The sequence below is a fragment of the Tauraco erythrolophus genome, chromosome 4 (assembly GCF_009769465.1).
Source record: "Tauraco erythrolophus isolate bTauEry1 chromosome 4, bTauEry1.pri, whole genome shotgun sequence".
Taxonomy (NCBI): domain Eukaryota; kingdom Metazoa; phylum Chordata; class Aves; order Musophagiformes; family Musophagidae; genus Tauraco; species Tauraco erythrolophus.
In genome coordinates this window covers 73,909,177-73,924,692 of record NC_141468.1, presented here as the reverse complement: position 1 = coordinate 73,924,692, position 15,516 = coordinate 73,909,177, and the positions used below count along the sequence as shown (strand labels likewise).

The window sequence follows — 15,516 nt, the reverse complement described above, 5'->3', positions numbered from 1 at the left end:
ATGCTGGGATGGAAAAAACCCCAGCCGCCTGACCTGCCCCTACCCCTCAGGTGACTGGAACCATGTATGAAGAGCAGTTCCTTAGTGGTACTGCTCAGTTGAGGACAAAAGCCCATTTTTAACTTCAAAAAACAAAAATAAAAGCCTTCAAGAGCCATCTATTGATTTGTCAATTGGCAAGAACAGGATGATGTGGGATTGTACCAGCCGCTTCTCTTGCACGTAACCCTAAGTATTAACCGCTCTGTTGTAGCTTAGAAGTCAAAGCAGCTACCCCCTCTCCCAGAAGCCAGCTTAATATAAAAAACCACAAATACTGCTTATTTTATGTTTCCAAAGACTGGGGAAAAGATCATAAGTATGGTTCATTTTTTAAGAATTACTGCTGAGCCAACTGAAACACTTGTGCGTAGACAGCTTTAAAAAAAAAAAAAAAATCAAATGTGGCTAGTCGTTACTTGTTCACATTGCTTATGAACTGACTACCAGCATCTGGCAGCCATAAAGCCCTAGTTTATTTTTTATATTTGTGAGGTACTGGGTTTTTTTTTTCTCTGAAGCAGCTCTCTAGCGAATCACCTAAAGCCTATCCAGTAGAACAATAGTTAACACCAGTATTTACATTTGCCTGAACTGTGTGCTCAGACGGGCCTTGCTGTAACCAGTCCCTATGTCCTTTGGAATCGCTCCTGGTCTCCTTTCTTACAGGGGAAAAAGGTCTCCCTCCAGAGGTTGGCTCAGTGTCAGGGCTAAGGTGCACTGGTGAGGACGTGGGGCATGAGGAGGGGAGAACAAAACTAGCTTTGATGGGTAGGAGCGTGTTTCAGTGGAACTACAGAAAGGGTTTGATACCGGGAGAGCTTCCTTTTAAAAAAACCACTGAAAGGACGTGCAATCCATTGCATATAACTGCTTCCTCTGTCAGGGAAAGATCTTTGAAATGTTCTGCCCTTCTCCAGGAAAGGGGAGGAGGAAAACCCGGCGGTACACTCGGTCTCAGGCAGACGCTCACTTGTCATTTCTTTGCCGTATAAATCTAGTCGCCGTGCTCACACCGAAGCCTCGCATGTCTTCCCTCCCCCCCACCTTTTTGCACGAAGTTTGTTCTTTTCAGATTTACAGGGACCACAAACACTGCGGGGGGAAGCAGCTCCGATGCAGTCACACAAGCCTGCTGCCCCTCAGGACACTTCAATGATTTCCATGCTGCCTGAAAAGCTCGACTGACTGCCTACTTTCCCCAGTTCTTCTCTGGATCTGTTGTCTGACATGATGCTCTCCCCAAACTCCATCTGGCAGCTTCTGCGCTTAAACTGCTTTTCAAAAGAGCTCTCCTCGTGCCAGCTCCGCCGGGAGTCACCGCGGTCGCCCTGCTTGTGCCTCCTGCGCACGGCGCAGGCCTGCTCGCAGCCCGTGGGCAGCTGGCTGCAGCTGTAGGCAGAGTAAGCAGCGCTGTTGCCGTAGATGGCGGAGGCAGAGTAGAAATGCGAGGACTCGGTTGCAAAATACCAGCTGTTGGTGAGGGACGTAGCCGATGTCTGCGGAGCCAAGATGTCCGAGTGCCAGCCCTTGAGGCCCAGCCCAGCAGCAGACTTGGCCAAGTGTTGCTGGCTGGTGGAGAGACCAAACAAGAAGTTCGTTCGGTAGTTGTCTTCCATGCTCCCGCTCCGGTGGAGGGGGTAGAGGAGGGAGCGCTGGGTGTTGGCGCTGCCGCTGGCTCTGCCCAGGTGTTGCCGTTTGCTCTGGCTGTCCAGCTGCCAGGTGTTCTGGGGTTTCTTGGGTGGGTTTGCTTCCTCTTTGTCAGGGCTGGTTTCTGGAGTCTGCTCCGAGACCTCCTGGACAGGGGAGAACTGGCACAACTTGCTGCTGCCCTCTAAAGCAGTCGCATGTTTGTAGTACTCCAGGGTGTCTTCGGAGGAGGAGAAGCCCTGGACCGATGCAGTCACACAGTTGCTACTTGCCGAGTAGGATACAGATTTGATATCCAAAGAAAAGGAGCGCTTCAGCCGGTTGCTGTCCTCCACCTTATCTAGGGAGACGTGCAGTCCGTTTATGCCCTGTACCAGCGGGCCATCTTCCAGAGGGGACAAGTGCCCGCGCGGCATACTGCTGCAGTCCATCGGCTCCGGTTCCACAATCTCGGAGGTAGCGGTAATGCAGAGCTGGTTAGTGGAGAGGCTGCTCTGCCCACCTTCTGGGACCAGCACGTGCTCGCTGCTTTTTTCCAGATGCAGAAGTTTCAGCTTACTAATATGTCCAGGCTGACCGCTCTGGTTCTTGATCTTTTTCTCAAAGTCCAAAAGCTGGCCCAGAAAGTTGAAGTTGGGAGAAATGGTCGGCCTTTTTTCTTTTACAAATCTGGAAAGAGAGGACAAATGAAACAAGAATTAGTTTAAAGACCTGCTGCTCAGACCTGAGAGAACCCTAGAGCGAGTGTTGTGAACGCTAACGAGCTTAATCTTGACTTGTGAGGATGCCTGAGCTGAGGTTCAGTCAAGCACAGGAAACATGGATCAGAAAAAAAAAAGCAGCTTTTAAGCAAGATAATGCTGGATGCTCTCTATTCTCCCTGTAGCTTACTTAAAGGTGGCTAAAAAAGGGAAAAGAAAGCATTCTTTTTACCTCTTTATGATGTCCACAACAACTGTTTGAGGGAATCATCTTCCTTATTAAAATAATAAGGGAGTTCCCCAGTGGGATCTCTGCTACCTTGGTTTCTGACCAGAGTCAAGAGCTCCTGAAGTTCTGCATGAACAGCGTCAGAGCTCTTGCCCAGAGACCTCGGCCTCCCCTGCACTGCAGAAAGCAGGCCACCCTCCCCACCATTCAAAGGGATGAAACTCCATGTTCCTTTCACCTCTCTCAGGCTGTTGTTATTGCAGTGAGCGCTTCCTACCCGCTTCATCTTTGTCAGGCAAGACAGAGAGCTCCGATACACACCGACCTTACACAGCAAATGCCAGTGACTTCTACCGTACACCGGTATTGACCACTGACAGCGATTGTCAAAAAGAAAAACAGAAAGGAGCAAATGCAGCATTAAATCAAAAACATTCTCTCCAGCTCTGTAGGGGTTTGGCAGTAAAGGGCAACAGTATTACCAAATCACTGGAAGAGTTAACCTCTTTTCGAGTCCTGTAGGAAGCAGCCTGACTGACATACGCGTGCCAGACTAAGCACGTGCTTATGTACTTGCTGGAATATGGAGAAGGTGCTACGCAGACTTCAAATGTTTTTCTGAACCAGGACTCTCAATGTATGAAAGGCTGAAGTATTAGAAGTCATGTCGTATACTCTAAAGATAAATACAAAAGCAATACTTCCTACCTGTCTGATTTGCAATATAGCTAAGTACGTACTCTTTGCTTCTTACAGGCTGTAAAACAGAAATCCTTCCTCTTTTTTTTTTTAAAGCACTCTTGGAACTATGAAGGTACCAGATGACAAGGGAATTAAGGGAAGAAGAGCTTGAACCTTGAACAGCTAAATCTAGTACAAACACACATATAATGTATCACTGGGAAAATTAAATATTATTAAAGGCAAAAAAAATCTCTGAGGATGTGTACAGAAGGTGAGTGTGCAGTCTTTAAAAACAGCATGAAAAAAATTCAAAGGTGTACTTGTGTGTGTATCTATATGCTAGCACAAATGCAAGCAAGCACGTGAAAAATACCAAACAAAACTTGCATTCAAGTAACAGCGTCACCTTTTTATTTTTGTAATAGTGTCAGACATTTTATCTAGTAACTTTCATTAACACAGAGAAAAACTTTTTCTTTCAAGCTTTGCCAACAAGACATCCCAAAGCAGTGAGTGAAAGGAACTGCTGACTGTTCTTACGAAGCCGTTTCAAAGGAAATACAGAAAATATAATCTATGTTTCACAGTAGTTGCTCACTATTAACAGTGCAAAGAAAAAGAGGCCCAGGATGAGGACTTCACATTGCGTTGACACGTCTGGTTAAGAAACAAACTAGAGGTTAATGCAGAGATTTCACAGAAGAATTTAGAAGCAGCGCTGTAGAAGTTCCCTGAAACACATCCATTTTATAAGTGTTCAGTACTCTACAGCTTAACCTCCAGACCACTACAGCCTGAGACCACACAGGATTTTTTGGTGAGTCCAGCTCATACTTTGCACAGTATCCATCCACATCCACTAATTCATCCATATTATCTATACCTGTATAACTCTTGAGTTTTCACCTATGCCTCTTAACCAAACCTGTTTCACCATACGTGTTGAAATTACTGCACAACTCCAAACTGTCAGCAGGCTCTAGTAAGAAGCTGTGGAAAATGTCTAAAGGCCATGGGAGACGGTTGTAGTTCAGGTACCTTTTATATGCACTTTTTTCACTGCATACATAGAATCATAGAATGGTTAGGGGTTGGAAGGGACCTCAAAGGTTATCTAGTTCCAACCCCCCTGCTGTGGGCAGGGAAACCCTCCACTACACCAGGTTGCTCGAAGCCTCATCTAACCTGGCCTTGAACACTTCCAGGGATGGGGCATCCACAACTTCTCTGAGCAGTGTTCATCAGCTTAAAAGAAAATGCCCCATGGAAATCAGGCTCCATAAGGGAATATCAAATGTTCATCTTTCTGTCCTCATCGGTGTTTTAGAGATAGTAGTAGCAAACACTCTAGTGATGTGGAAGGTACTCCTCCCCACCTGCTCCAGCACAATTGTTCAAATTGCTTCTGCACCACACATCTTACAGCGATGCGTCAGCTGTGTCAGCTAGCACATAAAGCCCATCAAAAAGAAAACCATCGTTTTCTGTACAACACAACAAAGCAGGTTGTTAAATGAAATAAATAGAGAAGTCACAGTAAACTGCAACCAAGCCAACTGGAATCTTGCAAAGTGTTCAAAATCCAAGTACAGAAACATGAGATGTGAAAGGTTAAAACAGGAGGTGGGGTGGGAGGGTGGTCCCACAAAACTCCCTGATGCCACAAAGAGCCAACAGTTTGAAATACTTTCCGGTTGAGTTCAATAGCAACAAAGAAGCTCGCTTAATTCCTAGACGTTTCACCTGCAGGCAGGTCTTTGAGAGCATTACCAAATACCAAGCTGAAGTCAACAGCTCCAGCTGAGTATTTGTCATAAGCGTGATTATAAATATCCTCAGTTCTCTTTCTTTAACCCTACCCATTCCATTCTTTCTCTGACTTACAAGATACTGTTATATGTGTGCTATACCTCTGTCTGTATATGTGTATACATACATGCACGCTTGAGAAGCAGTTTGAATTCCATGGATTTGCCTACTCGGCGCAAAAACCAACACCAGCATTCTGCAGATGCGGAATTACATTAGGTGTGCGATGTCTACACCACACCACTAATTTATGGAGGAAGGCTACATTTAAAACAGGCATGTGCAGAGGCCAGGGAGCTACTCAAATACCACGTCTGCTTCTACCCTTTGTCATATAACCTTTTATTCTTCACCTTAAAAACAAGCCAACAGGCACAAGAATTAATATGACAGGAAATTTTCTCCTTACCTGTAAGCTTCATCTAAGGACATATCCATTCTCTTCATGATATATGCAATAGCGATTGTGGCAGAGCGAGATATTCCAGCTAAACAGTGCACTAACACATGGCCATTTGATGCTTTTGCTTTTTCTGCACAGCAAAGAAATCGGCAAGTGTCACATTCAGCAGCATTATACCACCATGAAAAGTTTGCAAAGAAAGCAATGTCATTCAAAATTGTTCAAAACTTCCAAATTAACTGCTAATTGCAGATCTCATGGAAGCTTTAAACAAAAATCACTTATTTTCTCTAGCAGTGTATAGCATTGAGTATAGAAAAAGCATGCGACCACACACAGGAAACGTCCTGCGGTTACAGCATACCGCATTTTAATGTGCACATAAACAACCTTGTTTAGACGTCTGAGAAAGGTGATTGTTTCTAATTTTATATGCAATTAAAAGCAAGCATTCACGATGGAACAATGTGGCCGGTTCAGATTTGGCTAGCTCACTTCTCAAAGCTAAAGACAGGATCTGTATGTCCAATTTCGTAATTCGCTCTCTGCAGGCATGTCTCAGGCATCTACTGGGTTGCCAGAAAGCAGAGCTGTGCTCTTAAAAAGTGTCTTTGTTCTGTAAGTGCTGGAACCCGTGGTGGCAGAATCTCCCTACGTTATTTTGCTTCAGTGCTTCTAAAGCGATGGTGATCATGTACATGGATCCTTAGGGTATTTTCATACCTCCAGGAAAGCATTCAGGTCTTCTCCAGCCAAAACAGCAAGGCAGACACGCAAAGGAATCCAGAAACTGTTCTAGAGAGAGAACTTAAATTTCCTTCTCACCTATAAAATCAACTGATTTATCCAACCAAGGCAAAATTTTCTCACAAAAGCTGTCGTTCACAGGCACTCTCAGGAAATGGGATTCTGGAATAAAATCAGGCTTTGGACAAGTATTGCTGGCGTTCAATACGTAGCCAATATCATTCTGCTGCATCAGCTCCTATGAAAAAGAGAAAGATTAAGCCTAGAAAAGTCAAATGGTACCTTTGGCACATTACAAAGCTAAAAACCAAATTGAAATTTGTGTTGGAATTGCTCTAGCTGTATTAGGGGCACTCTTTTGTGAAAATGACAACTCCTCAGCTTTTAATTCTTCTAACAACTTTTAATGAGACATCCAATGTGTCCAAATAACATATGGACTGCAAAGCCCATAAAAACAAAGTTAACAATGAATAGAAATAATGGTAGAACGCCTTCTGCTACCACGAAGCATCACTTCCAAGAGAATGCATTTTTTGCTACTTTGGTTTAAATTCTCACTCTGCAAGCTAACGTACATAACCAGACACTTCCCATGTGTAGTTTGCTGACCTGAATACATGTTTTCTGGATCACATGTCTCAGACTGAGGTTGCCCCATCACAATGCAAATTTCACTCAAAAACCTCAAGAGAAAGAGTTGATTAAGAGCTGAAGACGTTGAATTAGACCACTTCCACTCAGCACTAACTGCAGTTTTATAGGAATTCTGCTTTATGGGTTACGATTTAGTTGCTCATATTTCAGTTTTCAGTTTGTTGTCCTCTCAGAGCTTATCACAGCAACAAGCAAAGAGAGTCAAAGTGTAAGAGTCACCTGAGCTTTTTAAAGAAGTCAATTTTCATGACTGCAAATAAAAAAATAGACACCTCTTTCCTGCACCTCGCCATACTCTTTGTATTCAAAGTTATACAAAGTAGTATCTGATGCAGTAGGTACCTTAGTGCCAAAACATGTGAAACAAGCACTAGAAAACTAGAGATGGCTCTACCAAAATCATCCAGTCTCCTGCAAGTAGGCATTTTGCCACAGACAAACAGTTAAGCAGGTTGGAGTAATACTGATCAAACAGCTTTCCTGGGTCAGATAGGATTTGGCAGCAAGGGACATGCAATACTATGCCTGGACAGTAGCTACACTGAATCCAAACATTGGAGAGCTTTTGGCCAGATTTCTGTGGAAAATAATCTCTGAAGCTAAACATAAACTGAAACATTAAAAAAGCCAAAATAAATCTGATTTTAATCCTTTTGCTTTTATAGCAATTATGTGAAAAATGAAAAATTATGTCCATCCATGGGAGAAGTGGCAAGAATGAATTCTTACACTGGAGATTTCAACGGGAGGCCTGCTAGTATGAAAATACAGTCATGAAATCAAATGGTCCCTTCTTCCCTGCACGTATTTTTTCTGCAAGCGTAAAGATGTTTTGGTGAGAGAAACAGGGATATGGCTATTCAGCTAAGAGCCAGAACTCACTCTTGTTGAAATTATGTATGATATTTAGTATACAGGTACACCACATGTATGTTAGTGTGTATGCAGAAGGGATGAATACTCACACACAAACACGTGTATGCGTGCATAAATTAAATGGGAGGAGTGTATGCAACTGCTATGGGCTGCACCGTAAACAGGGAGCTTACATCAATCTGGGCTAGCGAGCTGAATTTTATTGTCTGGAGCAAAACAAGCAGCTCCTCCCAACTTTCATCCAGAGTCCCTCACATCAGCACCTTCAGAGGTGCCTGAAGGTGCGGGTACCTTAAACTAAGGAACATACATTATATCATAAACATACCCATCCAAGGGCAACAGGAGATGACCAGTTACTCGCGAAGCAAGTCATCAGAAATACAATTTGCAGAAGTGGTCAAAAAAAACCCCACCAACAACCTGGACGTGTCAAAATAAGTTAAATAAGTTCTCAGCCCTACTGCTGCTTCCGCTGCTGGTTTCCTAGGTCACGCTCCCAGTAAAGCTCAGCTTCTCATCAATGGCAACAAATTCCAATATGCCACTGATTTCCCCCTCTCCCTTCCTTCACATCTCCTCAACTGACCCGGCGAGCTCCCTTCAGCCCTACATGCCTTTCAGAGCCGATACCATCGCACCTTCCTTTACTATATTTAGCTCTCATACACTGACAAACCTAGAAGTTTAAAAGCAGGAGTGCTGTAAGGAAGTAGGGGAATATTTGGAATTATCCAGAGAGGAAAGGTGTTGGGAATGGGGTTCTTGGCTACCGCTAGGCCTGCAGTATCTTACGTGTGCAAGGGAGACCCCCGATCCCCAGCATCTGTGCCTCGCTGTCCTGGGCGATGCAGCTTTCCCCTTTCAGGATCCCAAGCTCTTCAACATCAACTTCCATCAAATTAAGAACCTGCTTTAGATCACTACCTTGAAACACTGGCCCCAAAGCAGCTCTCACCTACTGTTGCCGCTGCTTGAAGGTGAGAGAGGAACAACTGGAAGAGGAGGTACAAAAGCACATGCAGGGTCATGAGCGTTGTCCTGTCTAAAGGAGGGAGGCGATGAAGGTACCGCTAACGAATGGGCTGCTGTGACGTGTGTTGGTTCAGAACAGAGCTAAGGGGAGGCCGATGAATTCAGAAGAAGAATAGAAAACCTTATTATTTCTTTTAAAGTATAAGTGCTGGTGGGCCACACAGTCCAACCATCACAGCTCCACAGTTACGCAAGGTTTTTGATGTGGAATTGATCATTCAAATAGGAACGAGAAGGCTGCAGAGGCCAAGTCTGAAACGTCCAAGCCAAAAAAACACCCAAAAATGTGTTAGTGCTTGTCTTTGAGACTAAGGCTACAGAAAGAAGTTATGCTTCCTTCTGTTCTAAAGTATCAATCATTGCCTGTGCAACACGCTCCAATATAATAACTGTAACAGTGCCTTCATTGTAAGGGACCCAAGAGGAAGAAGTGAATTACGATGGGAGGAAGATCCAGAAATCCTAATACTAACAACTTTGTGAAAAGAAGGTAAATGCTCTTTTGTCAGCTTATTTACATTTTATGACTTGTTTAATCTGAAAATTAATGGCACCCTAAAACGTTATTTTGTTCCAGGAAATAAAATCCAGGTCTGGAAGAAAAGAAAGAGAAAAGTTATGCAAGTAGCAAAGCAGAAAGTTTTACTGTTTAAATGCTGGTACAGAACATGATATTTAAGTAGGAAGCTCGTTCAGGCCCATAACCACAACATATATTTTTTCCTTGTTTTCAGAAAGAACACTGTCACTCCTGTCCTGTCTAGGTTAGAATTTAGTTTATCTGTTGTTCACAAAGAACTCCTGTTAAAATACATATCTTCTTGGCAATGCCACCAATATTTCACACTGAGACCCCAAAAGTGAAATTAACTTTTCTGTTAGCCAAAGTAAAATAAAGCTGTTTATCATGAAAAAAATCTGCATTTTGTAAATACGTGCATGTAGGTAAAGCAGCAGCACTGATCACTAGATTAAAGAACACATGGAAATGCCAGGTCAGAACTTCTGTGAGATTTTTGGTATCTCAACTCTGCCAAAAATATTATGAACATTTTCAGAATTAAGCATTTAGAACAAAATCTGTAAAGCAAAAATATAATCTCCTAAGACTTTTCTGAAGTAATCATTAATTTTGCTAAAGGAGACAAACCAAGCGTTTTTGTTTGCATATCTTTCATAAATAAAGCATTATCAGCAGAGGTATTAATGGCAAATAGCATCAGTATTCTTAAAAGGTCATGAATACAGATTGTCCTGCAACAAGACAAGCACTTCCCTATCCCTGCACTCAGAGATAAGCTGACACAGGTCCTGAAAAAGGTAAGCTCGTCTTGATAAAACATGCTGAAAATTCACATCTTTAAATCATCAGGTTGAACAGTAGTGCAGATTAAGACTTCTTTCTGCAGATTTTTTACGACAGTTAAATTTTCGGGAAACCAGTATGTCTGGTCAATGGAAGGAATCAGTGGAACTCACAGATAGCATTTGAAGGCAAAAATAAGGTCAATGTATACAACTGCATCTTAATAATTTGGAGACTCTTACTAGAATTTTTCAGAAAATTATTTTTAAAAATCTGGACTTGAATTAAAAAACCCTATTCTAATGCTAACAGAAGGCTGACTTCTCGTCCCCAGTAGCCAACAAACCAGCAAGGCCATTAAACCAGAGCATGCCCACATAACCACTAACCAGTTCCTGCACTGCTCTAACAGAGGCAGAACTTTGCTACTTCTCCTTGCTTTTTGTTTCTCACCCTCCCCTTTTGAACATTCTTCGCTTCCCAGCTTTCTTACCATGCATTGGTACTTCTGGGCACTTGCTGCAGTAAGAGACACCCTCCTTGCTCTCCCCAGTACCCCTGAGTAGGATCCAGGCTTCCCCAGAAGCAAAGCTAAGAGCAGAGACCAGCCAATGGTGTTTCCAGCGTGCTGATCCCTAGCTACTGCTAACTTGAGTTGAATCAAGAAACTGGTTAAACCCAGGAAACCAGGAGTTGCCAATAGTAGAGGTAACTAAGAGGCAGAAATCTCAGTTTGTTCCCACAGCTTCTTTAGGTTAGCATAGGTACCAGTATTAAATATGGAAGCCATTTCAGATTTTTCACAGGCAGGCACTGAATCTGAAGAGGTAAGATAAGCTACCAAGGCACTAAGGTCCACTTCGGTGCAGCGAACAAGTGACGTGCGCAGAATAAAGCATTGCCTACTATTTCCTCAAAGTAAGAGGAAAAAGGTATAAGCAACAAGCAGCTCTGAAATTATAAGATGTGTTATTTGTCCTAAAACAGGTAAGAAACCTAAGAAGTACCTTAGTCATCCATGGAAGAACTTCCAGAAGATTGACTGTCAAGGATAGCACCAGGCAGTAAGAACCAACTTGTGGAGAAACCTTTTGGCTGCTGCAGCATTCTGACTTGTACCCTTCAAATCAAGTGTTCCTAAGGCAAAATGACAGAGTCGTGAAGGTGGTGGCTTTGGTTCCACAGGACTTCCGCAAGTTTATTGGACTGCGGATATCTCCAGCCAAAAGCCACAGATGACTTGCACCTTAATATTGCCAAATGCCCAGCCGTCCAGGATTCAGCCCCGAGGTTTGATTGACACGGGTGCTGATGTGACAATCGTCTCCTTCTCTGCATGGCCTCCTACATGGCCTTTAGCCCCCGCGGGGTCAGCCATCGCAGGACTGGGAGGAACCGCACAGAATGCTGCAGCAGCCAAAAGGTTTCTCCACACCAACTGAACTTTCTGTGGATTGTATGTTGTTGTTTTTGTGGTTCTCCATTAAAAAAAAATAATGAGGAAACATAGCAATTCTTGATCATAACACCCCAGAATATGTGAGGAAGTACAAATGTGACAAACTCCTGGGGGCCCTACATTAATTCTAAAGTATCTGCAACTGCAGCGCTTCCTGGTGTCTGAGGGACACATGCCAAAACAGCATCAAGATTGTAGATGAATAGCCAAGAGAGCCACCACCAGCCCTGAACTCTTCCTGTGGCGGTGGGTTGACCTTGGCTGGATGCCAGGTGCCCACCAAGGCACTCCATTACATCCCTTCCTCAGCTGGACGGGGGGGAAAAACAACAACAAAAGGCTCATGGGTCGAGATAAGGACAAGGGAAAGTGATTTATTACCATAAAATCAGAGTAGGGTAATGAGAAATAAAAGCAAGTCTTAAAACATCTTTCTCCTACTCCTCCCTTCTTCCGAGGCTCAACTTCACTCCCGATTTTCTCTACCTCTTCCCCTCCAGCAGCGCAGGGGATGGGGGTTGTGGTCAGTTCATCACACATTTCTGCTGCTCCTTCCTCCTCAGGGGGAGGACTCCTCACACTCTTCCTCTGCTCCAGTGTGAGTCCTTCCCACGGGAGACAGTCCTCCTTGAACTTCTCCAACATGAGTCCTTCCCATGAGCTGCAGTTCTTCACAAACTGCTTCAGCATGGGTCCCTTCCACGGGTTGCAGTCCTTCAGGAGCAGACTACTCCAGCATGGGTCCCCCACAGAGTCACAAGTCCTGCCAGCAAACCTGCTTCAGCGTGGGCTCCTCTCTCCATGAGGCCACAGGTCCTGCCAGGAGCCTGCTCCAGTGTGGGCTTCCCATGGGGTCACAGCCTCCTTCGGACACATCCACCTGCTCCAGCATGGGGTCCTCCATGGGCTGCAGGTGGATCTCTGCACCACCATGGACCACCATGGGGTGTAAGGGGACAGCCTGCCTCACCACAGTCTTCACTGGGGTCTGCAGGGGAATCTCTGTTCCAGCGCCTGGAGCACCTCCTGCCCCTCCTTCTTCACTGACCTTGGTGTCTGCAGAGTTGTTTCTCTCACATATTCTCACTCCTCTCTCTCCCCTGCTGTTGTTGTGCAGCAGTTTATTCCCTCTCCTTAAATATGTTACCCCAGAGGCGCTACCACCATCACTGATGGGCTCAGCCTTGGCCAGCGGTGGGTCCGTCTCGGAGCCGGCTGGCATTGGCTCTACTGGACACAGAGGAAGCTTCTAGCAGTTTCTCACAGAAGCCACTCCTGTCGCCCCCCCGCTACCAAAACCTGGCCACGCAAACCCAATACACCTGTAGAGGCTCAGCCCCACTCAGGGCTCACCAGCAGTAGTTGCGCTTTTAGCCTCCTCTGGCCCTATAACTAAATTCCTGACCACTGCTACCACGTGGATTCCTTTCCTGGTGGGGCACGAACGCTGTGCCGGTGCCCAACACCTATTCCTAGGCACCAATCTACTGCAAGGAAAGGGAACAGCCTCTTTCATCCCTCTGGGATTATTTGCTGCTTAAGAGCCACAGCACCAGAGTTCCTGTCACATCCCAAACGAATCAGCGCATCCCTGGCCCTGGAGGAGAACATGTTGTCCCCTCACGCCCACCATGACCTAGGATAGCACTGGCCATTCACACATTGAAACAAACAGCATAAAAGCATCTTTCTAATACTCTATCATTTAAAGTAAGGATTTTTTTATTTTTTTTTTTAAATTACTTAGTTCCTGCTGTCTTTTGTCTGGGGACCACAGATTGCTTTTGTGGTAGGAAAAGTAATAAGCTGCTTTGACATCCATCATAAGTGAATCAAGTTTGAATCACTGACTTGCTACCTGGCAGTAAAGACACGGAAAGTTTTAAAGAACAAAGTAAATACAATGACTGCTGACTATCCTCCATACGAAAGATTTTTCTGTGTGTTCTATTGAAGCACAATTACCTTCTTCACAATTGCTTGCGTGTCAAAGATCCTCTTAAAACAATTGTGAAAGTATGAAAATAGCCTATTATGGCCAGACTGGGATGGAGTGAAAGTAGAAGAAACCAGAGAAAATTATGATAATGGTCCAAGTATATGAATTTGATCTAATTACAGGACATTATTAGAATAGTTTCGGTCTTAAACTTTATACATGGATAAAAACCATATATATAAGCCTTGCACATAATTAAGGCAATATGTTAGGGTGAAGCACTCCTCCCCTCTCCCCCATCATGCATTTAATGCCAGCTTATGAAGGCTGTTGGGGATTCAACTAATAAATAGGACTGTCAGATAATATGGGAGGCAAGAGGGCACGTGTAACAGAAGTAATAAAAATTCCCTTGTGAAGGGAGCCAGGATGTAGATTGTAAGCAATGTAAGTTGGTCTCCTCATGGAGGTAAACATCTGTGGATATACATAGGAATACAGACCTGTAGCAATTTGAGACAAACTTGTAGACATCTGATAGTCCAGCACCCTGCAAGTGCTATATTTGTTGACTTTGTTGAGTATTTTAAGTATACCAAAATGTCCCGGGCTATTCTTTAGGAATAGAAATCATTAAATGCACAGGTATTTAGAAACGGTAAGAGTTTCTTAGTCCAGTGCTACCATATGCTACCATAAAAACTCATTTTAAATGACCTCACTGATTGTCCAGGTCTGAACATTTTATTAGGTGTACAAAGACTTGTTTGCAGTAGTCCCTCATTAAACAATTCATGATATTTAAGTGCTATTTTTTCCAGCACTCGAAGGAAATACTAAAAAGCAGACAATCTTCCTTTGTCCTACTGTAACCATTAATATATTAACATCCAAACCTTGTCAAAGCAAACCAGTGAGACCTATACACAGGAAACTACCTCACCTGCTATAATGACAGGTTTTCTAGTTTACTGTTGGTTGATAGGTTACTTAGGAAGGTACCAAACCATCTTCTCCGAGACGGAGAGAGGAAACCAAGTTTCATATTACGTGACACATGGATTAATTACACCGTCTGTATATCATTAGTTCTCACACAGCTTTCCATGGCTTACGCACAGCCAGCCAGTATCTATATCTACTTCAGATGTTTTAGAGCTGTAAAGATGCAGTATGATAGAAGCATGGACAAAGACACATGGAGATTATATACTCATCCACGTCAATGACACGACACCCAGAACGCTCACCTTGTTGAGGACATCCCGCTGACACCCAAGATAGAGATGAGGCAGGATTCTGGTTGGGCCAACGTTGGAGACAGGTAGGCAGGGTTGAGAAATGCAAGTAGGGACGAGCGTGGATTTTCCTTCACAGAGACCAGGGAAAGAGCTGGAGAACTCAGCAAATCCACCTGTGAGAGGAACAGTATGTATTTAATTTACATGCAGTGCTGTAGGCGTCAGTACCCATACCAGTTTTTGGAAAGCAGCATTTGTTACATGAGATGGGGAGGTGTTAAGGGGCAGCAGGACAGTCCTAACAGAGGAACTGTAATTATGCCTCTTCCAGAGGTACCATGACTGTAGAGAACCATCCATCAGCAGGAAAGGCCTGGCTGCATATTCCCACTCTTCCTGGAACATTTCTTTCTCTCTCTCTCTCTCTCTCTCTCCACCCTCACCCTCCATTCCTCTGAAGTTTTTGATGCTTCTTCCCATTCTTAATGACATGTGCAAGTGAGACTTTAAAAAAACAGCCACAACACCCACCACGCCAAAAGCACACACACCTTTTCCTCTCTGCCCCAGCAATTTTTTTTTTTTACAAACACCTCCTTCTCCTGTATTAGGTCTGTAATTAGACCTTATTAAGAAAAAGTTATGTTTACTCAATTTGGTAAAAACATCAATATGTGGTTATTAATGTTTGCTTTCCAAGTCCTACATTCTTATTTTCTACACTGCTCCATACTTAATATA

General features: G+C 43.9%; 1 protein-coding gene across 1 annotated transcript in view; it reads right to left on the bottom strand.

The window, feature by feature from the left end:
• Nucleotides 1-1,181: 1,181 nt before the first annotated feature.
• DUSP16 (dual specificity phosphatase 16) overlaps nucleotides 1,182-15,516 on the bottom strand; it is a 30,405-nt gene continuing 16,070 nt past the window's right edge. The window contains exons 3-6 of the mRNA XM_009977891.2: nucleotides 14,785-14,948; nucleotides 6,341-6,500; nucleotides 5,522-5,645; nucleotides 1,182-2,358 (exon numbers count right to left, since the gene is read on the bottom strand). Coding sequence (XP_009976193.2) covers nucleotides 1,182-2,358; nucleotides 5,522-5,645; nucleotides 6,341-6,500; nucleotides 14,785-14,948 — 1,625 coding nt within the window. The remainder of the gene's footprint in view (nucleotides 2,359-5,521; nucleotides 5,646-6,340; nucleotides 6,501-14,784; nucleotides 14,949-15,516) is intronic.